The sequence below is a fragment of the Ogataea angusta genome (genome assembly GCF_019207475.1).
Source record: "Ogataea angusta isolate 61-244 chromosome Unknown 61-244_NODE_8_length_553539_cov_90.782090, whole genome shotgun sequence".
NCBI lineage: Eukaryota > Fungi > Ascomycota > Pichiomycetes > Pichiales > Pichiaceae > Ogataea > Ogataea angusta.
The window spans coordinates 222228-244852 of NW_025065222.1; the positions used below are offsets into that span (position 1 = coordinate 222228).

The window sequence follows — 22625 nt, forward strand, 5'->3', positions numbered from 1 at the left end:
CTATAGAATCTATCATGCCAGGGCCTCCGGAACAACGTCCACCAGGTCCTTGTATTTCTCCGTGTCCTCTCCGTACTTGGTGAAAGTGAGGTATCCGTCGTTGGAAAGACTCTTGTAGAATTTCGATCTGTCGTACGGGGTCAGAGAAAGACCCTTCTTCAGTCTGTCCGCAAGGTCTGGGTTCGAGGTGTAGTATCTCGAAACACCGATCAGCGTTCTGTCGTTCGCATTCACGTCCTGCTCAATGAACTTGGAGTTCTGGTTCAGGTACGCACCCGATCTCAACAGCACTCCCTTCCAGATCTCGCCGATCCACGAGGTGTTAAACTCTCTCTCGTCCTTGCTGTCGAAAATTCCATTCACTCTTGGCTCCACGACGGAAACGTACGCCAGTCTTTTGCCTTGCTTTCCTCTTTTTTCCAGCTCGCTGAGCACATACCCAATGTACGAGATCGGGTGGATCTCGGCATCCACGCCCTCAACTCCCTGGACAGCCGCGTACGGCGACAGTCTGATGGCCACGTGCTCGGCCCCAACGGCCTCTACACAGGCATCCACCACCTCCAAAATCAGCCGGGCACGGTTCTCGATCGAGCCGCCGTACTTGTCGGTGCGCCTGTTGACGTTTGGCTGGTTGAATTGGTCGAGCAGATAACCGTGCGCAGCATGAAGCTCGATAAAGTCCGCCTTGGCCTCGTGGACGGCTCTCTTGGCAGCAGCGGCGAATTCCTTCACAATGCCCTCGATTTCAGGAATCGTCAGCTCTCTCAGCTCGTTGCCCGCCTCCTTGGCGGCCTTTTCCGACGCCTCGTCAATATACAACGCGGACGGACCCACCAGCGGCAGACCTTTGGACTTGTTGAACAAGGCGCTGGCCGTTCTGCCCAGATGCCACAGCTGCACGGAAAAAAAGGAGCCCTTGCTGTGCACAGCCTCGATAATCTGTCTCCAGGCCTCCACCTGCTGCGGCGTCTTGATCATCGGCGTGTTTGGGTATAGGCCGAAGCTGTAGTCGGGGTAGGTGGCCTCGGCCACAAGCAGGCCGCCGTTGTTCTCTGCTCTCTGCTCGTAGTACTTGAGCATCGAGTCGGTCGGCACGAAGTCGGCAGTGGCTCTTTGCCGGGTCGTTGGCGGATACGCGAGTCTGTTTTGCAGCTCGACGTTTCCGACCTTGATTGGTTTGAACAGGTTGCTTTCTGCAAGCGACTTGATTTCAGACATGTTGAACACTCACGAGGAACTACAACTATTTATATCGTGTATTATTAAGCACGAGATGAAATAGATTTCACCGATGCTACATGCATAACGTTTTTCTGCACGGCTCGGCGAAAAATTGCCGGCGAACAAAATCTAAAAAAAATTGTTTGACGTATTCTATCTATGCCAAAGGTTTCAGAGGAACATCGGCCAGATCCTTGAGTTTCTCCGGATCCTCGCCGTGTTTGGCCCACGTCAAGTACCCGTCGTTGGATCCCCTCTTGTAGAACCTGGACCTGTCGTACGGAGTCAGAGGAATGCCCTTCTGCAGTCTCTCCACCAAATCTGGGTTCGAGGTGTAGTATCTCGACACGCCAATCAGAGTTCTGTCATCCTTGTCGACGTCGGCGGAGATATACTTGTAATTCTCGTTCAAGTAGGCACCCGATCTGAGCAGGACGCCCTTCCAGATCTCGCCGATCCACGACACGTCGAACTTGCGCGTGTCGTGGCTGTCCTCGGAGCCGCTCACACGTGGCTCCACCACAGACACGTACGCCAGTCTCTTGCCCTCCTTGCCTCTTCTCTCCAGCTCGCTCAAAATGTAGCCCCAGTGAGCGATCGGGTGGATCTCGGAGTCGACACCTTGTGCACCCTGGAACTTGGCGTACGGCGACAACCTAATGCCCACATGCTCGGCCCCGACGGCCTCGATGCACGCGTCAACCACCTCCAGCGTGATTCTGGCCCGGTTCTCAATCGAGCCACCGTACTTGTCCGTTCTCTTGTTGATGTTCACGTGGTTGAACTGGTCCAGAAGATACCCGTGGGCGCCGTGGATTTCGATGAAATCGGCCTTGGCTTCGTGAATAGCCCTTTTGGCCGCTGCGGCGAATTCCTTCACCACGTTCTCAATCTCCGGGATCGTCAATGCCCGAAGCTCAACGCCGGCCTCCTTGGCAGCTTTCTCTGCCGTCTCGTCTATGTGGAGGGCAGACGGGCCTACCAATGGCACGCCCCGAGCCTTGTTCAGCTTCGGGTCCGCTGTTCTCCCCAGATGCCACAGCTGGATGCCAAAATGAGACCCCTTGTTGTGCACAGCCTCAATGATCTTCTTCCAGCCGGCAACCTGCTGCGGAGTCTTGACCATAGGGGCATTTTCGTAGAGCCCAAAACTGTAGTCGGCGAAAGTGGCCTCGGCAATCAGCAATCCGCCGTTGTTCTCGGCTCTTTGCTCGTAATACTTGAGCATTGAGTCCGTAGGCACGAATTCCTCTGTGGCTCTGAATCTCGTGGTTGGAGCGTACACAAGCCTGTTCTTAAGCTCGACCTTGCCGACCTTAATTGGCTTGAACAGATTGGTGCTGGCTAGCGATGAAGTTTGCGACATGATACGACAAGTTACCAATTGCACAACCTTATATATTATAGTATTACTAAGCCAGATGCAAAAGAAAGCTAAGATAATAAAAGCTGCATATGTGGGGGAGCTTGATTGCAGAAAAATCTCGAGATTTCCAAGTCGATCGTCGCGGGGGCAAAAAAACGTTCAACTTCTCCCTGGGACAGACGGATTGTGCCACGCCTGTGCACTATGCAAACAGGCGTGCTTGCCTTGCCCTGTATTACACGTGAGGTGCACTGGCTGGAGTCCTGGTGCGCAGCTGGGTGGAGTGAGCTTTTTGATTGCTCTACAGATCTGGCTGCTGTGGCGTATTCAGTAGTGCTGTGTTAGTGCTAGCTTTTTACCTCGGTCACTGAGTGCATTTGCGTTGCGGTTATCCCCGGTATTAGCGGGCGTTATTAAATACAGCAAATATGCTGTAGCCCCACCGCTCATGGAAAAGCAGACCACCCTAGCAAACTGGGTTTTGGTCCACAAGCGGTGTGCGATAGATAACTCTGCGTTACTTGGTCCTGATCGTAGTGGAAGCATGGTCGATGAGAGGCAGCCTTTGGTCGCGGGAAAGGTTCCACAGAGCTCCCTTGGCTCGACTGTGCACTTTGCCTGCTTAACCCCTCTGCCCCAAACCATGCCGTCCCATAGTCGCATTTCTTTCACGCGCCTGGCTCCACGGGGAGGCCTGCCAGCATCAGACTGGTGCCGGAAACGCTCGGCTATAACTGCACTGCCAATACACCCCCTCTGCATCGCCACAGCCATCTGCAACTTGCCTGACGCCCTCGCACCCGCTCTCCGCCAATTGCCGAGAAGTGGGGTGCACGGGTGTGTTGGAGAGAACCAGTATTTTTGATTTAATTTGGAAAAAAAATAAAAACACCAATGAAGGTTCTAGTGTACCTGATGCTGGCATGCCAGCTGGCGGCTCTCCCGGTGTTGCCGTCGCAGACGTCTCTAACCGACGCCGTCCCGTCCCAGACGCCAGTTGTTTTGGAGAAGCGGATCAAGAAGGCGATTGTGAACAAGGAATACGCAGAGAGAATGCAGGGCAAGGGTCTGAGCTCGACCACAACCGAAAAGCCGGATCCCTGGCTGCGGACAATATACGGGAGCATTCCGGAGATTGTCACGCCGACTGTGATTGGCGGAATCACGTTCAGCGCAAAGCCTCCTGCCACGACAGACGGGCTCGAGCCGTGGGTGTCTCTCAAGAAAGACGGCTCTCCCAAGACGATACACCCGAAGATGAAGAACGGAAAAATCCAGAACGGGCGTCCGAACCTGAAAACGTATTTCCAGACGGCCACCACGGTGACGTACAACAAGGAGCAGCTCAAGGCACATAATATGGCGGAAGACGAGGTGTTTACCGAGGTGATCTGGCAGCCAGAAGACGACACGTACGTGTCGCTGAACCCGCTCATGAGGTGCACGCCTGATTTTTACTACAAGAAGGGAGTCGCGCGAGAACTGAGCTCGGAGCCGTTCTGCTCGCCGCACGAAAACCAAAAGTTGTTCGTGGGGAAGACGTATTTCCTCACGTGGTTCACGCGCTACTTCGAGGACGCCACGAACGTGCGGATCCACTACGCATTCCTGAAGGAGTCGGCCAAAGAGCAGGGAATGGTCAAGAGAGACCTGGTCGACCTGGGGCCTCCGGTGAAGCCCAAGTCGAAGTACGTTGATCACTCGCAGGAACACAAGGAAGGTGCTCTTCCAGGCACTTTCTTCTCGTCCGACTGGTTCCTCAACAGAGACGGTTTCTTCCCGATTGAGGTTTTGGACGCCTGGCTGGGAAATAAGCAGAGCAAGGCGGTCCTCATCGCGGTGCAGCCCGACACCGTGGACGACGAGGAGTTCAGTCTGATAGACTCTGCTCACGTGGTGGTGCACTTCCAGAAGCGTGCGGTGGTGGCCAAGAACAGCAAGATCGACAAGGAGCTGCAGGACCGCACGGGCTCCAACGACAACGTGTACTACGTGATCATGTCTGTGCCTACGGTGGTGATCATCGCTGTGTTTGGAATGTACATGTTCCTGTACATCAACAGAAAGCACAGAGACCTGTCGCACCTGCGCAAGCCGAAACGCAGCCGGTACGGCAACCAGGGAAAATACAACGAGCTGTACGCAGAGACAGATATCCGGAAACCTAGCAAGCAGGTGTAGTAATGGCAAAAAATAATTTAATTTTATTTTATTTTATTTTATTTTATTTATTTATGGACGCCTCCACGCTATTGGAACAGTACACGCAGGACCTGTCAAATCTGCCGTCCGAGCTGGCGTATCTGCTGGAGGAGCTGAGGGAGAAGGATCTGAAGCTGTACGATATCAAGAAACGCATTAGTCAGCGAGATAACCAGCTGTTCAAACATATCAAACAACAGGGCTCTTTGGTCAAGCATCCAAAGGAGGACCAGATATATCAGAAGAACAGAGAGGATTTCGAGAAGGGTAGCAAGATACAGGAGGAGAAGTGTGTCTTGGCGAACACTGCGCTGTTTCTCCTGGCAAAACACCTGACCAAGCTGGAGAACGACATCGAGAAGCTCGAACAAGAGGGAGTGGTGCCGCCGATTTTGAACGAAGAGTCTTCCGACGACGAGGACGCCGAAAACTGTATGCTGGACATGCTGAGCTCGCAGATCTCGAGCACGTCGCTCGACTCTCTCGGGTCTGTGCCGCGCAAGGGCCGGCTTCCGCGCAAGTCTAGACACTCTACGCCGTCGAACGTCTACATGGGCAGCTACTCGAGCTCGATGATGGGACTACGCAACAGAATGACATCCGAGGAATTAAGCGATTTTGAGATGGAAGACATGATGATACGAGCACCGCGCAAGAAGAACTCTTTGCTGGAGCATGGAGCGTCCGGCACAGTGACTATTCCAAAGGCCCCAAACCACAATTCCAACGAGGAGGACGAGCTGTACTGTTTCTGCCAGCAGGTCTCGTACGGGAACATGATTGCGTGCGACAACTCCGACTGCAAATACGAGTGGTTCCATTATGACTGTGTGGGGCTCAAGGAGCCTCCACAGGGAATATGGTACTGCCCGGACTGTCGCAAAGACATGGAGCTGGGCCGCAAGACCGAGCGGCGGCGGCGTGACCGCTAGATGCGCGTCTGCCACACATCTTTGACCCGTTTCTGGTTGACAAGCGGCCGCACAACAAGAATCGAAACAACGAGAACTGCAATCGTTGCCAGGAGAGTCGTTTTGCTGAAGTCGCCCCGCATGGAGTCAAAAGAGCTCGATGGACGCACAAGCGTCGCAAACAGGTCGATCCCCGCGCCAACAAGGAGCGTCGTGGACTCCAGCTCTGTGGGCACCGAAACGAGTTTTTTGGTGCCGATGATTTTCCTATAATGAGACAGCGTGAGTTTGGGGTTCACCGGCAGGACGGGCTGGTACTTCATCAGCATTTCTTCGGACTGTTTTTTGCTCACGACAAACGGCCGTCTTGCGTTGGCCAGTGTGCGAGGAACGGCCACAATCTCCCCGGATTCAAGTGCCACGATCAGCCATTTGGAGGCTATGTTGTATTTTGTCCGTGTCACGGTCATGGCGGCCACTGGCGCAGGAAAAACGTATGTGCGCACCTGGTGTTCAGGGACCTTTGATCTCTGGTCAGGAGTGAGCGACTCGTACAGCTCAATGACGCCTAGGATGCTCGTCTCTGCGTTTTTCTCGCTCGTGGTGAATACAATGAAGTTCTCCTCAAACACCAATTTCAATGAGTCTGGATTCTTTGTGGAGTGTTCGAACGACGCGTATGTCTGGTTTGTGGCCTTGTTGTAGACCACAAACTTGAGAAGAGCAGAGTTTTCGTTATAAAACACACCAACAGAGGTCTGCGGGTTCAGAAACTTGTACAGAACTCTGCGGCTTGCCAAAACAACGGCGGGAGACGCCACCTCCGTGTTATTGTATCCTCTGGCAGCAGTTGTCAGGAGACGGTACGAATCGTCCAGATTTGGAGGATACAGTGCTTTCTGCTCCTCTTTCACGTCCGTCTCCAGGAGCTTTCCGTCCTGTATTGCGTATACTTTTTCACTAACGGCATATGCCTGGTTATCCAGCCTGAAAATCCGGGAAAATTCGTGCTCCTTAATACTCCATTCAAGATGGCCGTAGCTGTCAAACCCGTAAAGATTGCCGTTTCCGGTCAGCACAATGATCGTCTTGTTGAATCCAAAGTGTTTGTCGGTGTCTTTATGTGGCTCCTGGAAGAGCAATTGCAAATTGTGCTTGAGTCTGTCGATGTAGCCGGACCAGTGCTTTTCGTGCTCAAAGTCCTCAAACGTCACGCTTAGCTCTTCGTGGCGGTCGATGATAACGACGTCGCTGATTTCCGCCAAAGACTCGTCTCTGGCCCATACCAGCTCTCCTCCAACAAGCAACAGAAGATCGTCACCAGAAACAACAAAAACGGCAACCGAGCCATCCACCGTGTCAGCCTCAACCAGGTCGGCTGGAGACTTCAGCGCGTGCGACTCAAGAAGTCTGCTGGGCTCGTCCAGATCGTACACGTTAATGTTTTCGTCCACAGTCACCAAATACTGGGAATCGACCACGCGTGCTGTTTTCCCGGCAACGGCAGCCAGCGGGGAGTTTTTGTATTTCTGCAATTTCCCGCTCTCCAGCTTGTATATGTCCTTGTTGCACACAAGTCCTTCGTCTGTGACCAGAACGTCGTCAAACTGACATCCCAGACGGCCCTCCGGTCCATCTAGTATCTTGTAGACCGTTCCCGCTGAGCTCTTAGTGACCAGCACCAGTTGGTCAGCAAAGAACGCCAGTTTGCTGGCGTCGACAGGCCCGACCTGAGCAACGGTACTTTGGCCGTACTCTTGGTCGATTTGCAGCACGGAGCCGTCCTTTTGCACGGCCAAAAGCACTTCGTCGCGAACGTTGTGGATTCCGGCCAAACTTCCCAAATCAAGCTCGTGTTCAATGAGTCCGTCTGTTGTCCAGAAAAAAACACGGGAAGCTGCCTCATGGTTGAGTCCGCAGGCAACAAGCTCGTTCCAAGCAGGAGCCAGGAGTGAGTCGTGTTGGATGGGCGTTTCGCTTTGATATCTGTACAAAACTTCGCCCGTTGACGAGTTCAAGACAGAGTATATGTTCTGATCGGTAAGCGAGTGAATTCGGCCGTTTTTGAACAGAGACGCAAACGGCCTGCCTATTTGCACAGTCTGCCAGTCCACGCGGAAAATCTCGTCCGCCGGGAGGCCACTGGCCAGTAGCACGAGAAAGAAGAGAAAAAGCATGGAAAATCAACGGGAAAATAAAAATTAATATGTATTATTACAGACTGTGGCTGGAGAGTATTAGTGCAGAAACAGGTAGCTTTTGTCTATTTGTGGAATTGGGAAAGACGGACTAGACGGAACAAAAGGAAGTAGTTTTAAGTAGGACCCAAGGTGGTCTTGTTACTGGTCGCTATTTGGTGGCTATTTTTTATTTTGGATGTTTTTAATAATAGTAGGGATTTTCCAGGGGCTGCAATAAACGGTTCTCGCCTTTGAAAAGGCGACAGCACATGACCATAGCTATTTGGTAATCAAGCCAGCTGCCTCAACGTCACCAGTGACAAAAGAGGATTTCCGAAACCCATATGGTTCTTAGCCGAGCAGAAATGTCACCAATTAAGACTTCGTGGCCAAGCTGGTTTAAGGCATGCGACTGTTAATCGCAAGATCGTGAGTTCGATCCTCACCGAGGTCGCTTATTTTTTAATTTTTTTTTTTTTTTTACTTTCCCGGAAGTATTCTCTTTTTTGCCGTGGCTCAAAAAGGCCCTGGCTTTAGCTAGAATCTATCTTTCTCTGCTCTACAGTAATTCTACCATGAATCATCATATCATTGCGAATCCATTAGTACTATTAGTTCTTCTTGTAGCTGATACTGAAGTATTCACCTCCAAGACTACTCTCGAACAACTGGCTGAAGCTCTTGGCCTTGTTGCCGTTTCTAATCTCGTTCATGATCTGTTTCTCCTTCTCAGCTCCGTAGTTGAGCTTGGCTTTGAGGTCATCAGTCTCGGTGCTGTTTTGTTGGTCTTGTTTGCCGAACATAGCGATAGTTGAATGAGAATTAAGGAAACTAGTCGGAACTTCAGGAGAGATTCGGTCTGTATTTATTATGTTGATGCACGGCGTTGCAAAAATGGTCGAGATCTAGAAAGGTCACTAAAAATTTCCAAAAAAGAAACGAGCCGTCGAAAAAATCTGTTTTAATTTGTAGACTATGCCGGTACGGAGATGCAAACTACCTTTCGGCTTGGGCTGGCAGGGACCAAGATGGCGACGTGGGAAGAAGACCGAAGTCCTGGTGTAATTGAGCTTCAAATTTCTTAGTTTCTTTCTCGTAGTTAGCGGCGCCGTTGCTCCGTAGGGGTGTAATAGAGGGGTAGTGAACCGCTGGTCATAGATCGCACAGGTGGGGTCTGTCCCGCACTCGCTTTTTGGGAATTACCGCAACTCCGTTATCTTCGGTCCGAAGCAGGGTGTGCAAGGGTGTGGGACAGGACACAAAAAAAAGCCGAACTTTTTGCACGTTCTGGTGCAGAGTTGTGTGCTGTATGTCGGTGTGAAACACGGGATTCAGCGAAATTCACACGGGATTCAAAATATGCACTCTCTGCATACGCCTCGGTGACTGATTTGCTCAGAAGAGTGATCAAGCTATTGTTTCGGGATTCCAAATATGCTAAGCCCCTACATATTAGCAATCCCCGTGCGTCGCCCTGCAAAGTATAAATACCGACGGTTTTTGCCCTAATGTCACTCATCATGACCGAGAAAGAAATTGTCACCATTGACCTGGAAAAGGCCTCAGAAGAGGAACTCATTGCTGTGATTGCCAAGCTGGCCGACATCCTGGAGGAGAAAAGAGAGGCGGCTGGTGTGTCCGAGAAAGACGCCGAGCGCGGGAAGAAGGGCTATAAAGAGAAACGTCGCCATCACTCGAAAAAGAAATTCAGAAAATTCGGGCGCGACTTTAGTCCTTTTGGCGGGCACGAGGAATTTGGACCGTACGGATTCCCACCAATTCCTCCTCCTCCTCCTCCGGCACACCCATTTGCTGAAGGTTCATTTGGAATGCACGGCCACCACCATCCTCCACCTCCTCCATACCACCCACACGCCTACTTTGGCTCTTACGGGTTTGGCTACGGCAGACCATGGGGAAGAGGCAGAAGCAGGGCCCCCCACTTCAGACACGGCTATCACACACGCTCGCCTCCTCCACCCCCACCTGCGTTCTGGCATCGCCGTTACTCCTCCTCAGATACTCCTGACTCCGGATCGGAAACAGAATAAGGAAACCACATCTCAAGAGAAAAACTTATTTATGCAACCACAATTTAACAAGAGAGGGCAACGTTTTCAAACAATATACACAGCCACGCGCTCACCAGGATTTCAATGGGTATATAGGTATATAATATAAAATTTAAACAATAAGAGTCATCTTCTCCCGTGTACGGGTGTCTGGAACCATTTCACTGCCGCGTTATTTACGAGGGGAGCCTATGTATGTCAAAAAAAATTGTGCCCTTTTGTTGTTTAAAGTGCATGTAAAAAGGCGTTAACATCTCGCGTATACCCAATTCAGAGCCGGTGCAAAGATGTCCAAGCACAAGCTAACCAATCCGGATCTGTCCGAGACCTCGTCGCAAACACAGTCGCCTGGCTCAAGGCCCTCCACCCAAGCAAGCAGGGAGTTTGGCAGGGAAATTCTCATGAAGCCCAGCGCCTCTGTGCCTCCCAAAATCATCATGCCTGCAGGCTCGGAAGGCGCGGACGGCTCGTCCGGAGTTGTTCTGCAGAAGAAGCGCCGTGTGGTGCGTGCATGCGACCGTTGTCGAAAATTGAAAATTAAATGCTCGGGCGATCAGCCCTGTATTCATTGCACCGTTTACAGCTACGAGTGTACGTACGACCAGCCCAGCAGGACCAAGCGGAAGGCCGCTGCCAGCAGCGCTGGGCACCATCCAGGCACGGTTGCCGGCTCGCAGCAGTCCAGTCTGCCTGCCAATAATGTGGAGATGATGGCCAGGTTGACCGACAGACTCAAATTGTACGACGATATTCTGCACAGACTGCTGCCCGACATCAAATTGACCGACCTGAACGACAACCCGAAACCCATCAACCCGATGAAGTTGCTCACGGCGATGAACAGGTTGCGCGAAAAATCGTACGACGACTCGAAAGCGTCGGGCAAGGCGATCGCCGAGGAGTACGAGAGCCTGCCCGACGTGCCCGTGCCCCCGGTGCCCAACGTGTCGAAGCCGGCGCCGCCGGTGACGGCCGTCAAGGCGCACGAGTCGCCATCCGAACGGTCGCAGTTCTGCGGCCCCCACCAGGGCATCGACGGCTCGTACGAGTCCAGCATGGGCAAGGAGATCAAAATCATTCTGCCGTCGCGCGAGGTGGCGCTGCGGCTCATCACGAAGACCTGGGAGAACGCGTGTGTCCTGTTCCGGTTCTACCACCGACCCGCGTTCATTGAGGACCTAAACGAGCTGTACGACACAGACCCGGGCCAGTACACCAACAAGCAGCAGCGGTTTTTGCCGCTGGTGTACTCTGTGATGGCGTGCGGCGCGTTGTTCCTGAAGAGCGATGAGCAGACCATTGGGTCGAAGAACGGCGAGCCTAGCCCCGAAAACGAGTTTTTCGAGGACGAAGGCTACCGCTACTTCATTGCCGCGCGGAAGCTGATCGACATCACCGACACACGCGACACGTACGGTATCCAGACGATCGTGATGCTCATCATCTTTCTGCAGTGCTCGGCTAGACTGTCCACGTGCTACGCGTACATCGGCATAGCGCTGAGAGCTGCTCTGCGAGAAGGTCTGCACCGGAAACTGGACTATCCTTTCAATCCGATCGAGCTGGAAATCAGGAAGCGTCTTTTCTGGACAATCTACAAGATGGACATCTATGTGAACACGATGCTGGGACTGCCCCGGACGATCAGCGAGGACGATTTCGACCAGGACATGCCGATCGAGCTCGACGACGAGAACATCACCGTTGACGGCTACCGATTCGAGAAACAGGGCGACCGTCTGTCCAGTTCGGGCATAGCGAACGCGCACACTCAACTGATCTTCATCATGAAGAAGATTGTCACCAAGTTGTATCCGATCAAGCCGCGCAAGGTGGAAAACGGACGGCGGCCAGATCTCATGACCCACGATATTGTTTATCAGCTGGAGATTGACCTGCAGGACTGGATGAACAGTCTTCCCTTGGAGCTCAAGCCGGGAGTCGAGCCTTCCAGCCAGTACCTGAAGGCCAACCGACTGCTGCACATTTCGTACTTGCACGTCAAAATCATTCTATACAGGCCGTTCATCCATTACCTATCGTCGGACCACGTGAACAGACCAAAGTCGTCGAACGACCTCAGGTGTATCGAGAAAGCGAAGAACTGCATCAACGTCGCCAGAATCGTCGTCAAGCTTGCCGAGGACATGATCAACAAGAACATGCTGAGCGGGTCGTACTGGTTTTCCATCTACACGATATTTTTCTCTGTCGCGTGTCTGGTGTACTATGTTCACTTTGCGCCGCCAATCACCCCGAACGGAGATTTTGACCCGGAGTACATTGCCATCAAGAGAGACGCAGAGAGCGGGAAACGCGTGCTGGACATTCTCAAGGACAGCAGCATGGCGGCCAGAAGGACGTACAACATCCTCAACGCGCTGTTCGAGGAACTCAACCGCAAGACAGCGAACGCAAGCATCAACCACGAGCCGCCTAATTCGCAGTTCCTCACACCACAGGTCGGCAAGACGCAGTTCGAGCGCGACCAGAAAAAAGACCCGATGTATATTCCTCTGCCTCCGTCCAACATGAGACCTGCCGAGCACGCGCCGCAGCCATTCAACGGGTACTCCAAGATGGAAAATTCCGAGATCAACAACATCGTCAACGGGGTCAACTTCATCGATGGAGTGTCCACGGGCATCAACCTGAACATCCCGTCAAACGACAGAACCTCAAACCCGGAACTCGACCCTACGCCGTCCTCCATGTCGCCGCCAGAACAGTCGAAGTACAGGTACGTGCCGGGACCGATGGACCAGCTGGACATGAAGATATTCGGCCGGTTCCTGCCTCCGTACATGCTGAACTCGAACCAGCAGTCGGCAGACACCACGCCGGAGCCAGAGCCGTACCCGGACCAGTACCAGGAGCCAGAGCCGGAGCAGCCAGGCAACGATCTTTTTGGATCGATCCCGTCTGGACTCTCCACAGTGTCTCAGTCCCAACACTCTAATAGGGGCTTCAACGGCATGCCGACAACCTACCAGGCCAACCCGAAACGCTACGACTTTGAGGACATCTTCTACAGCGACTGGTCCACTGCACCACCGGGCGACTTCAACCGAAAATCCTAATATTGACTAGGTGATCTACCTAACTAGCTTGCCAATCAAATCCTATACTACAATACAAAAACACTCTATGTGTGACCATCCGCTAATATCCCATGACATTGCCTAAATTCCTTGTGTTCCCTGCAGCGAGTCCGAGTTCTTGACGCCTCTGCCCCTGCCACGGATGCCTCTGTTGAGATTTTTGTATAGATCAGCAAAATACAACAGCAGGTCTCTTTCGTTGGGCGGGAGCGCGTCAATCGAGTTTCCCGAGGACGAGATGTGTGCCAGCTTGTTGGTCAGCTCGTTCAGCGTTTTCATGTGGAACCTGTTCTGGTGCGCCTTGAGGTTCCCAAGCTGCGTGAAACTCTTGTTGCAGTTGTCGAATTTGCACACAAAAGGCCGCAGGTTGTTGTGAGTCAGCATGTGTGCTTGTAGATTCCCCTTTCTCGAGAACGACTTGTCGCACACCTCGCACTTGAACGGTTTTTCTCCCGTGTGCAGCCGTAGATGCGTCCTCAGGTTTCCGCCCTGCGTGAACCGCTTGTGGCAGAACGAGCACTCGTACGGCTTCAGCCCGATGTGCGACCGGATGTGCACCTCCAGATGCGTCGACTGCGTGAACTTCTTGTAGCAGTACTGGCACTGGTGCTGTTTGTGGCCGCGGATGTTGGGCTTTTCCACGCCGCCCACCAGCTCCACCGGGTTTGGCAGCACAGAGTTGTTTGTGGCCCGCGGCCCGACCTCCTCCAAGATCGTGCCGTCCTCGGCCTGTCTGATGTCCCCGGTTAGTCCCTTCTTGCGCGCCTGGATAACCAGCATCAATTGGTCCACCTTTGTAGCCCCGATCAGCGGCCGTCCGTCTTCCGTGTGCAGCGCCTGATTTGCTGGAACAAGGTTGCCCATGCTGCCGTACTCCGGCTTCATCTGCGGAGCCACTGGCACCAGGTTCGCCGACGGCTGGATGTGCGCTTTCTTGCTAGCAGGCGACACCGCGCCGTCCATCGCCATGCCCGTGTTTGGCGACTCTGTAGGGTAGGTTTCCGGCCGCTTTCTTGCCGCGGCATCGTCGCTGTCTTTTCTGGCCTCCTCAGGCGGAACAGACTGGCCGACGTGCTGGGCTTTCTGGAAACTCTGCGCGCCGCTCTTTGCAGGGTCTGTGACCATGCGCGTGGGAATTGGAAGCACGGGCGCGCTCGAGTACATGCTTCCCGGCCTCGAGTGTCCAGGCTGGAAGTGTTGCTGGCCTTGCGACGGCTGCTGCTGCTGCTGGTCCTGGTACGGAATGCTGTCCAGCAGATCGCTGTTCTGGTCGAAAATTTTGTTCACGCTGTCCCGTTTCAGAAAACTGTCCACGTCTCCAACAGGAAGCTCGCTGTTGGGCTGGCTTATCGACGGGAATCGCCTGAAAAAATGGCTGTTGTTTCTGGAGGCCGCGCCTGCCTGCGGAAGCTGGTACTGGGCCTGGTGGGACGCAAGCTGGGCCTGCTGTTGCTGTTGCTGTTGCTGCTGCGGAGTTATGAACGGCTCCAGCTGCTCGCTCGGCCGTCTGCCGTAGACGTTGTCGGCAGAGCCAGGATTGATGGCGCGCTCCGACGAGTATGGCTGGAGGAAATTCTGCATCGAGCCGTTGTGGCTACCCGGAGGATACGCAAACGAGTACTCCCGCTGGATGTCGCTGTACGGAAAGCCCTCCGGCGGCTGCTGCTGGGAGGCCGCGCTGAAACTGCCTGGTGGGGCATTGGAGTCGAACGAAAACCGGGGGAAAAAGATGCTGTCCTGGCGCGGAAATAGACCTGAAATCGAGTTATTGTGGATTTGCTCAGCCCCAACGGTAGGGTTGCTGGGCTGGTAGTAGTCGTTAGGCACGCCAGACGAGCCCGTCAACAGGGAGTCCCGTCTATTGGCAAAGTTGAAAGAGGCCTCATCGGGGGCAGGGTTGTGCTTGCTGCCGGTCTTGCCGTTTAGAGAGTCTGTCTGGGTGCCGTGTCCAGGGTCGGGTTGCTGGGATGAGTAGATCATCGGCATAAACAGGGACCCTTTGCTAGTATCAATTATTCTTGCACAAAGCCAATTTTACGTAAAACGTTTTGTTTTGGCTTGCAGGAGCAAGTCTAGGGACGATGAGGTAAGCGATTAGTCAGCAGAAAATCGAGCGGTGGGCGCGCGAGGCACGGCTCGCGCTGTGGGGAGGGGACGTTGGTTCTACTGCGTAAGTGGGGGGCGTGGGTGGCTGGAGCGGCGTTTTCGCGTGGCCAGCTGGGGCGCTATTCTGCAACAGCGCCGGGGCCCGATTTCTATAATATTTTCCTGAGTAAATATTTTTTTCGAATTTTCATCATGTCAGACGACGCACCGATGGAGGACGTGGCAGACGAGACGATGAGCCAGGACGAGGTGGACACCGAGAAGATCAAGCTGCTACCTGGCTCCACGCCCGATGGCACGGCGGCCTCGTTTCAGATCAGCGACGAGGACCACACTTTGGGGAATGCGCTGCGGTACATGATAATGAAGAATCCAGAGGTTGAGTTCTGCGGATACTCGATTCCGCACCCGGCAGAGAGCAAGATGAATATTCGAATTCAGACGTACGGCGGCATGAGTGCCGTTGAGGCGCTGCACAAGGGGCTGGACGATCTGGTGGATCTGTGCACCCATGTGGAGGACGTTTTCGGGGAAAAAATCAGTTCCAGAGACTACAGCACCGAGGAGCCGTAGGGACGTGCTTTCGGAGGCTACATAGCGGATTAGAGGCCAAACGTGTATTTTTATCGATGACTTAGATATGGTAGCTGTTATTTCTTTTCCAGTGCCGGGTAAGTAAAATTTTTTTACAATAAGAAATAATTTTTTTTATCAAAATTTTTATCTAAAACAAAATTATCCCTTTTAACATGTCGTATACTAACAACAATAGAAATAGCTACCAGACGTATGGCGGTGGAGATAGAAGTAGGTTTGGCAGAGACGATCGCAATGGCAACTACGGACGCAGAGACGATTACGAGCTTGGTGCAAATTTGACCAAGCCTAATTTCGATCTGGAGACTTTGCCCAAGTTCGAGAAGAATTTTTACAAAGAGGCAGAGGCGGTTGCTTCGCGGTCGGATGATGAGGTGGCTGCGTTTAGAAAGGAGCACGATATGACGGTGTATGGAAGAGACATCCCTAGACCCATCACTTCGTTCGACGAGGCTGGGTTCCCAGACTACGTTTTGAAGGAGGTGAAGGCGCAGGGATTTCCTAGTCCTACCGCCATCCAGTGTCAGGGATGGCCAATGGCCCTTTCCGGACGCGACATGGTGGGAATTGCTTCGACGGGTTCCGGAAAGACCCTGTCGTACTGTCTGCCTGCTATCGTGCACATCAATGCCCAGCCCCTTTTGCAACCTGGCGACGGTCCTATCTGTTTGGTTTTGGCCCCAACGAGAGAGCTGGCTGTGCAGATTCAGAAGGAATGCTCCAAGTTCGGGCGTTCCTCCAGAATCAGAAACACCTGCGTCTACGGTGGAGTGCCGAAGGGCCAGCAGATCAGAGACCTTGCCAGAGGAGCTGAAATCTGTATTGCCACTCCTGGTCGTCTTCTGGACATGCTGGACTCCGGCCGGACAAACCTCAAGCGTGTGACCTATCTGGTTCTGGACGAGGCCGACAGAATGCTGGACATGGGATTCGAGCCCCAGATCCGCAAGATTGTCGACCAGATCCGTCCAGACAGACAGACGCTGATGTGGTCTGCCACCTGGCCGAAGAGCGTCCAGACCCTGGCCAGAGACTACCTGAACGACTACATCCAGGTCAACATTGGTTCGCTGGACCTGGCTGCCTCGCACAACATCAAGCAGATCATCGACGTGTGTTCCGAGTACGAGAAGAGAGACAAGCTTGCCAAGCACCTGGAGACTGCGATGCAGGAGCCCCAGGCCAAGGTGATTGTCTTTGCCTCGACCAAGAGAGCGTGCGACGAGATCACTGCGTACATGCGGAGCGAGGGCTGGCCAGCGTTGGCTATTCACGGCGACAAGGAGCAAAGGGAGAGAGATTGGGTTCTGAGCGAGTTCAGGTCCGGACGGTCGCCTGTCATGGTGGCCACGGACGTGGCTGCCAGAGGTATCGGTAAGTTTTTCGCATGGGAAGCGCCCCATGCCGCTTTTCGCTTGGCTACACTTTGGTATAGAAATATATTCGAGTTGGGCGGAAAGCACTTGGTATTCGTAAACTAACGTATCAGACGTCAAGGGAGTCACCACGGTGATCAACCACGACATGCCGGGCAACGTCGAGGACTACGTCCACCGTATTGGAAGAACGGGCCGTGCTGGCGAGAAGGGAACGGCCATCACGATGTTCACGGAGAGCAACTCCGGCCAGGCCCACGACCTCATCACCATTCTGAGAGAGGCCAAGCAGGAGATTCCTCCGCAATTGCAAGCTTTGGACAAGAAGGGTAACAGAGGCAACGGATACGGCTACGGTAGAGGCCGCGGAGGATACGGCAGAGGCCGTGGTGGCTACGGCAGAGGCGGCCGTGGCGGAAGAGGCGGCTCGAGGGGCTTTTCTGGCAGCAACTCTGCGCCGCTGGGCAACAGAAGGTTCTAATAGATTATAGATCCGTTATACAGTTAGTTATTCGTTATTTTGAGCAGGCAGATCTGCGTCTGGTTCATCACGTTTTTCCCGCTCTTCTGGCTGCTCGTCTTTTGGCTGCGCCACGCGCGGGATGTTGGAGGCCAGGTACATGGTGTTGGTGAGCACCTGGAGCTTGATCCAGGGGTGGTTTTCGAACCAGTATTTTTCCACCACGTCCGGGTCCGTGAGGTCCTCGTCCGTGTGGAACGCCCCGATGATCGAGCTGACCTCGTCCTTGCTGATGGCGTGTTTCGGCGCCGGCTGGTCGATCACCCGCTGCACGCGCGAGCCCAGCGTGGCCGTGTCTCTGAGTGACTCGGCGTACTTCTCGTTACACTGGTTGAACTTGGCCATGATTTTGGACCGCATCGCCTTCTCGACGTCGGTCCGCGTCAGGTACTGCATCCAGACCAGGTCAAAGTACTGCGAGATGGTCATGGGCATGTAGTTTTTCGGGCCCAGCCAGTACGTGCTTTCCTCGCCGTCCTGCATGGCCTTGTCTCTCGCGAGACAGGTTTCCACGTAGAGCGGGTTTTCGTAGGGTCTCCACGCGTAGCTGAGCTCGTGCGTGCCGCCGAGAAAGAAGGCGGACCCGAGCACAATGCGGGCGAACGACGACGAGTAACGGCGGAGCGCAGGCAGGCCTCTGAGCCGGGGTATGCGCATGATCAGCGCGGCGCCGACGTACGACTGCGCAAACCCCATGAGCGCGCGCAGCGTGGTGCAATCGTGCGCGGGCGCCAGAGGGCCCCACAGCGGCAGGTTGGGCAGGGCGTATCGAAAACACTGTTTTTCGACCTTGTCCAGCAGGGTGTCGTCTTTGTCGTGCAGCTTGCGGAACTCCCAAAACTCCACGTCTGTGTTCATTGGAATTGTGATATGGGGAATGGTATGAATTGTGAATTATTTGATGAATTAATTATGAATTATATTTTATTTTATTTTATTTTATTTTATTTTACTTTAATTTCAGCCTGTACTTGTGAAATATTAATCTTGAATTTATTTAGAAGTGTCAAGAACGTATCTGCCCAAGATCTTGCCCTCCTCCATCTTCTTGAAGACCTCTGGCAGCTCCGAAAGACCGGCAAGCTGGAATGGAGACTTCACGAGGCCTCTGGTGAAGAAGTCCACGGCCTCGGTGGTGTCTTGTCTGTTACCAACATAGGATCCCCTGATCTGGATGGACTTGACAACGTGCTCAAACACAGGAGACTCGCAAACCGCGCCGGCAGGCAATCCAACAAGGACAACCTTGCCGAGTGTTCTCACGTACTGACAGGACTGGGAGATGGCAGCTGGAGACACGGAAACGTTGATCACACCGTGAGGACCGCCGTTGGTGGCCTTCTGGACGGCAGCAACAATGTCCTTTTCCTTGGTGAAGTCGACGTAGAACTCGGCGCCGAGCTTCTTGATGAACTCGCCCTTCTGCTCGCCACCGTCAATACCCAGAACTCTCAGACCCATGGCAACGGCGTACTGGACGGCAAGAGAGCCCAGTCCGCCGGCAGCGCCAGAAATGGCAACGATCTGGCCTGGACGCAGAGCAGCCGTCTTCAAGGCCTTGTACACAGTGACACCAGCACACAGAATAGGAGCAACAGCAGCGAGGTCGGTTCCAGGAGGCAGCTTGGCGGCCTGGACAGCGTCGGCAGTGGCGTATTGTTGGAAAGAACCGTCGTGCGTGTATCCGGACAGGTCAGCGTCAGGACAGTTTGGCTCTGCACCCTGTTGGCAGAACTCACAGCCCATACACGAGCCGTTCAGCCACTTGATACCGGCCAGGTCGCCGATCTCGAAGTTGCTGACGTTCTCACCCTTGGCAACGACAACACCGGCACCCTCGTGACCACCCACAAGCGGCAGTTTCACCGGCAATGGCCAGTCACCCTTCCAGGCGTGCAAGTCGGTGTGGCACACACCAGAGTACTTGACGTGGACCAGAATCTCGTTGGGCTTTGGCTTTGGCACAGGGATCTCCTTGTACTCGATTGGACCGCCGTTGGTCTCGAAAACACACCCCATCTGGGTCTTAGGGATGGTTGGAGCAGACGCAGTGGAGTGTCTGAAGACCTGCTGGACAACGGCAGGCTTGGCTAGCCGAGCAACTTGGTTTCTCAAAGCAGCGACTCTCGAAATTGACATCATGGTTGGCGCTGTTTTTGCAGACGAGCTGGATTTCCAGCGATATAAATTCCTGAGCGTTGGACGTTGATACACGTCTGCGGCATATTCGGACACCCAATCACAACGGGCTAAAAAGCTCCATCCTGCATGAGATACCCCGTTTTAGACACCCCACTCCCTGTACCGGCACCCCCGCTGTTTTGCCGAGCCATGATTGGCCGCGAAAAAATTTCGTACCTGGACTCCGTCTCCGTTGCCAGTCGTATGCAGCTGGCAACTCCGAGCTCGTCATTGCCCCTGTGCATTCCAGCGAACGGAAGCGCATGTAGCTCTGTTTCTTCTCTTTCCGGAGTGCGTTTTACAGCCACCAGGGGGTGCGAGACCCCCCTCTACTACCCTAGCTAATTTCGCACACGGCACAAACCGGCGGGGGAATACGGGAGTGGGGGTGCCTTTTATGTAAGTACCCCGGATTCGGAGACTGCTTGTGACACCCTCACTTCTCCCAAACGGCGCCCCCAGACACCCTACGCACTACGGCCGTCTATCCCGGACGGCGTTGACGGTTGCGCTTGTATGCTAAATACCATATATTAGTCCCGTTTCCAGGCCTAACAACATAAAAGACACCACTCCTGTGCTTACGTAAATCACTGCTCCTCGTTCTGCGCGTAGAAGAAGTTGACAGCAAGCAACTGCAGCTCGTTTTTCTGGCTCCACTCCTCGGCGCCCCAGCCCGGGACGCCCGTGCCCCAGCAAGGGCGGTCTGCAGGCGCTTCTGGCTCGACCCCAGGTTTCTGCTTGTACAGCAAGAACACGTATCTGTGCTTGCCTGTCTTTGGTGGAGGAGCAGGCCCCATGTATGGCACGAGGGCCTCGCCATTGAGGTTAGTCGTGGTCAATTGCTCCTCTATTTGGGACACATCGACCGACTTGTTGGGATCGAAGTCGTTGAGCTTGATATTCTTCACGACGTAGTGGCAGAACTCGGACCACTTTTCGTCGCCCTTTGTTGGTGCGTCTGGATCAGTGAGCACCAAGGTGAATCTGTCGGAGCTTGAAATCGAAAAGTCCGGGTCTGTGTCTTTCGACAGATTGAGCGTAAAGGCGAAGTCCGGCTTTTGTTGGGTGTCCTTGACCGCCAGAGTGTTTCCCATGGCGACTTCCTTGTCCTGGCCGTAGGAGATGATCAGAAAGCCCTTGGGGGTGAAGGAATCGGAGTGGATCACCGTTGGGACCACCTCGCTCTTTGTCAGGGCGTCCTTGATGGAGTTGGAGATTGTGACTAGTCTCATTTTGTTGTTTATTATAGGACGGCAGAGTGCTGGTCTGTAGCTCAGTGTTGGTTTGGGAGCAAGATACGAAGAATATCTGAGAGAAACGAGTTTGGAGCTTCGATTAATTAATTGTCCCAGTTTTAATTGGGAGGCCATAGCAATTGAGGGGCAGTGGATAAAGAATTTCTTAGAAAATATTCGATGCTGAGTATTATTCGACACCCAGGGTATTACTCGATACATTCATTATTCGACGTATTATTCGATAGCTCGTTATGCGATCACCGTTGCTATTATGTAATGTAGACTATGTTGCGGCCGCCTCAGGGTCAGCGCGCACCCTACCTCCACTTCTCGTCCTGGATAAACCTGATGAGCGTCGGACTGCCCGTCTGCAGCAGCGGGTGGCCCGCCACAATGTTCAGAAACCGCTCAAGCCCCTGTCTGCGCTCCTCTATGAAGTCGTCGTTGAACCGGTTGTTGTAGTTGAGCAGCGACTTGTCCGGCAGTTTCGGGATGACCACGCGGGTGGTCTCCTGCTGGAGGATCTTGCGGAACGCGTCGAACTCGCTGAACCGCCTGCGCACCCGGGAGTACTTTTTCTTGAACGCGGGGATGTTGGTGCGGCACACTATCTCGTAGTCGGTGTACATGTTGGTCGACTTGTTGCCGTGGGTGACCGGGTTGACGACCTCGAGCTCCAGGAAGTTCTCCGGCTCGCCGTAGAGCTCGTCGAACGTCTGTTTGTGCTGTTTTGGGCGCACGGACGAAAACGACTGGAACGGATTTGGCATGGGACAAAATAAATAATTGCAATAATTTGAAATAATTGTAAATATTCGCAACACCCAGTGACACCTCATCATGGCGTTCGAGGAATTTGGAGACCAGCAGTACGCCATGGCCCGCTACAGCGAGATGCCGACGCACCTGGACGAGGAGGGCATCGGCGTCTCGGACGACCTGGAAGAGGAGCTCTCGCCCGAGAACGGCGAGGTGGACAACGAGCAAGAAAACGACGCAGAAGACGACTCGGACGAGTTCGGAGGGCCGTCGGGCGCGTTCAGCAACGTCGGCCAGGGCCTGAGCGGCAAGTACAAGAACATGATGATGCAGTACTGGCAGGAAACCATCAACTCGATCGAGCACGACAACCACGACTTCAAGAACCACCAGCTCCCGCTGGCGCGGATCAAGAAGGTGATGAAGACCGACGAGGAGGTCAAGATGATCTCTGCGGAGGCGCCGATCCTGTTTGCCAAGGGCTGCGACATCTTCATCACGGAGCTGACGATGCGGGCGTGGATCCACGCCGAGGAGCACAAGCGCAGAACGCTACAGAAGTCCGACATCGCGGCGGCGCTCCAGAAAAGCGACATGTTTGATTTTCTGATCGACATAGTGCCCCGCGAGGAGGAGAAGCCGCGCAAGAAGCACTCGCAGCACCTTGCGAACCTGCAGAGCCCGATGGACCCGGACTACCAGATGCGCTACCAGCAGCAGTACATGCAGCAGGTGTACTCGCCGATGCCGATGCAGAAGGGCGACAACTACGAGTACTAGGGGCGCCCC

General features: G+C 53.8%; 17 protein-coding genes across 17 annotated transcripts; 8 read left to right on the plus strand and 9 right to left on the minus strand.

Moving 5' to 3' along the window:
- Positions 1 to 12: 12 nt before the first annotated feature.
- On the minus strand, positions 13 to 1221 carry KL928_003966 (uncharacterized protein; the record flags this gene model as incomplete). The annotated part of the gene is made up of 1 exon (XM_043204611.1): positions 13 to 1221. One exon carries the CDS (start codon positions 1219 to 1221, stop codon positions 13 to 15), a length of 1209 nt encoding a protein of 402 aa, XP_043058660.1.
- A 160-nt stretch (positions 1222 to 1381) lies between these two features.
- KL928_003967 (uncharacterized protein) lies at positions 1382 to 2590 on the minus strand (the record flags this gene model as incomplete). Its single annotated transcript, XM_043204612.1, has 1 exon — positions 1382 to 2590. The coding sequence occupies one exon, from the start codon at positions 2588 to 2590 to the stop codon at positions 1382 to 1384; it is 1209 nt and encodes a 402-aa protein (XP_043058661.1).
- Positions 2591 to 2917: 327 nt separating this feature from the next.
- Positions 2918 to 3364, minus strand: KL928_003968 (uncharacterized protein; the record flags this gene model as incomplete). The annotated part of the gene is made up of 1 exon (XM_043204613.1): positions 2918 to 3364. One exon carries the CDS (start codon positions 3362 to 3364, stop codon positions 2918 to 2920), a length of 447 nt encoding a protein of 148 aa, XP_043058662.1.
- Positions 3365 to 3484: 120 nt separating this feature from the next.
- On the plus strand, positions 3485 to 4771 carry KL928_003969 (uncharacterized protein; the record flags this gene model as incomplete). Its single annotated transcript, XM_043204614.1, has 1 exon — positions 3485 to 4771. One exon carries the CDS (start codon positions 3485 to 3487, stop codon positions 4769 to 4771), a length of 1287 nt encoding a protein of 428 aa, XP_043058663.1.
- Positions 4772 to 4824: 53 nt separating this feature from the next.
- KL928_003970 (uncharacterized protein) lies at positions 4825 to 5717 on the plus strand (the record flags this gene model as incomplete). Its single annotated transcript, XM_043204616.1, has 2 exons — positions 4825 to 5620; positions 5698 to 5717. 2 exons carry the CDS (start codon positions 4825 to 4827, stop codon positions 5715 to 5717), a joined length of 816 nt encoding a protein of 271 aa, XP_043058664.1.
- A 3-nt stretch (positions 5718 to 5720) lies between these two features.
- KL928_003971 (uncharacterized protein) lies at positions 5721 to 8686 on the minus strand (the record flags this gene model as incomplete). The annotated part of the gene is made up of 2 exons (XM_043204617.1): positions 5721 to 7792; positions 8518 to 8686. The coding sequence occupies 2 exons, from the start codon at positions 8684 to 8686 to the stop codon at positions 5721 to 5723; spliced, it is 2241 nt and encodes a 746-aa protein (XP_043058665.1).
- A 705-nt stretch (positions 8687 to 9391) lies between these two features.
- KL928_003972 (uncharacterized protein) lies at positions 9392 to 9934 on the plus strand (the record flags this gene model as incomplete). The annotated part of the gene is made up of 1 exon (XM_043204618.1): positions 9392 to 9934. One exon carries the CDS (start codon positions 9392 to 9394, stop codon positions 9932 to 9934), a length of 543 nt encoding a protein of 180 aa, XP_043058666.1.
- Positions 9935 to 10242: 308 nt separating this feature from the next.
- Positions 10243 to 13035, plus strand: KL928_003973 (uncharacterized protein; the record flags this gene model as incomplete). Its single annotated transcript, XM_043204619.1, has 1 exon — positions 10243 to 13035. The coding sequence occupies one exon, from the start codon at positions 10243 to 10245 to the stop codon at positions 13033 to 13035; it is 2793 nt and encodes a 930-aa protein (XP_043058667.1).
- Positions 13036 to 13137: 102 nt separating this feature from the next.
- Positions 13138 to 15036, minus strand: KL928_003974 (uncharacterized protein; the record flags this gene model as incomplete). Its single annotated transcript, XM_043204620.1, has 1 exon — positions 13138 to 15036. The coding sequence occupies one exon, from the start codon at positions 15034 to 15036 to the stop codon at positions 13138 to 13140; it is 1899 nt and encodes a 632-aa protein (XP_043058668.1).
- A 318-nt stretch (positions 15037 to 15354) lies between these two features.
- KL928_003975 (uncharacterized protein) lies at positions 15355 to 15735 on the plus strand (the record flags this gene model as incomplete). The annotated part of the gene is made up of 1 exon (XM_043204621.1): positions 15355 to 15735. The coding sequence occupies one exon, from the start codon at positions 15355 to 15357 to the stop codon at positions 15733 to 15735; it is 381 nt and encodes a 126-aa protein (XP_043058669.1).
- Positions 15736 to 15911: 176 nt separating this feature from the next.
- On the plus strand, positions 15912 to 17240 carry KL928_003976 (uncharacterized protein; the record flags this gene model as incomplete). The annotated part of the gene is made up of 1 exon (XM_043204622.1): positions 15912 to 17240. The coding sequence occupies one exon, from the start codon at positions 15912 to 15914 to the stop codon at positions 17238 to 17240; it is 1329 nt and encodes a 442-aa protein (XP_043058670.1).
- A 43-nt stretch (positions 17241 to 17283) lies between these two features.
- On the plus strand, positions 17284 to 17616 carry KL928_003977 (uncharacterized protein; the record flags this gene model as incomplete). Its single annotated transcript, XM_043204623.1, has 1 exon — positions 17284 to 17616. One exon carries the CDS (start codon positions 17284 to 17286, stop codon positions 17614 to 17616), a length of 333 nt encoding a protein of 110 aa, XP_043058671.1.
- A 27-nt stretch (positions 17617 to 17643) lies between these two features.
- KL928_003978 (uncharacterized protein) lies at positions 17644 to 18513 on the minus strand (the record flags this gene model as incomplete). Its single annotated transcript, XM_043204624.1, has 2 exons — positions 17644 to 18292; positions 18434 to 18513. 2 exons carry the CDS (start codon positions 18511 to 18513, stop codon positions 17644 to 17646), a joined length of 729 nt encoding a protein of 242 aa, XP_043058672.1.
- Positions 18514 to 18648: 135 nt separating this feature from the next.
- Positions 18649 to 20101, minus strand: KL928_003979 (uncharacterized protein; the record flags this gene model as incomplete). Its single annotated transcript, XM_043204625.1, has 2 exons — positions 18649 to 19919; positions 20014 to 20101. The coding sequence occupies 2 exons, from the start codon at positions 20099 to 20101 to the stop codon at positions 18649 to 18651; spliced, it is 1359 nt and encodes a 452-aa protein (XP_043058673.1).
- A 325-nt stretch (positions 20102 to 20426) lies between these two features.
- Positions 20427 to 21209, minus strand: KL928_003980 (uncharacterized protein; the record flags this gene model as incomplete). Its single annotated transcript, XM_043204627.1, has 1 exon — positions 20427 to 21209. The coding sequence occupies one exon, from the start codon at positions 21207 to 21209 to the stop codon at positions 20427 to 20429; it is 783 nt and encodes a 260-aa protein (XP_043058674.1).
- Positions 21210 to 21394: 185 nt separating this feature from the next.
- On the minus strand, positions 21395 to 21847 carry KL928_003981 (uncharacterized protein; the record flags this gene model as incomplete). Its single annotated transcript, XM_043204628.1, has 1 exon — positions 21395 to 21847. The coding sequence occupies one exon, from the start codon at positions 21845 to 21847 to the stop codon at positions 21395 to 21397; it is 453 nt and encodes a 150-aa protein (XP_043058675.1).
- Positions 21848 to 21917: 70 nt separating this feature from the next.
- On the plus strand, positions 21918 to 22616 carry KL928_003982 (uncharacterized protein; the record flags this gene model as incomplete). The annotated part of the gene is made up of 1 exon (XM_043204629.1): positions 21918 to 22616. The coding sequence occupies one exon, from the start codon at positions 21918 to 21920 to the stop codon at positions 22614 to 22616; it is 699 nt and encodes a 232-aa protein (XP_043058676.1).
- Positions 22617 to 22625: the final 9 nt, after the last annotated feature.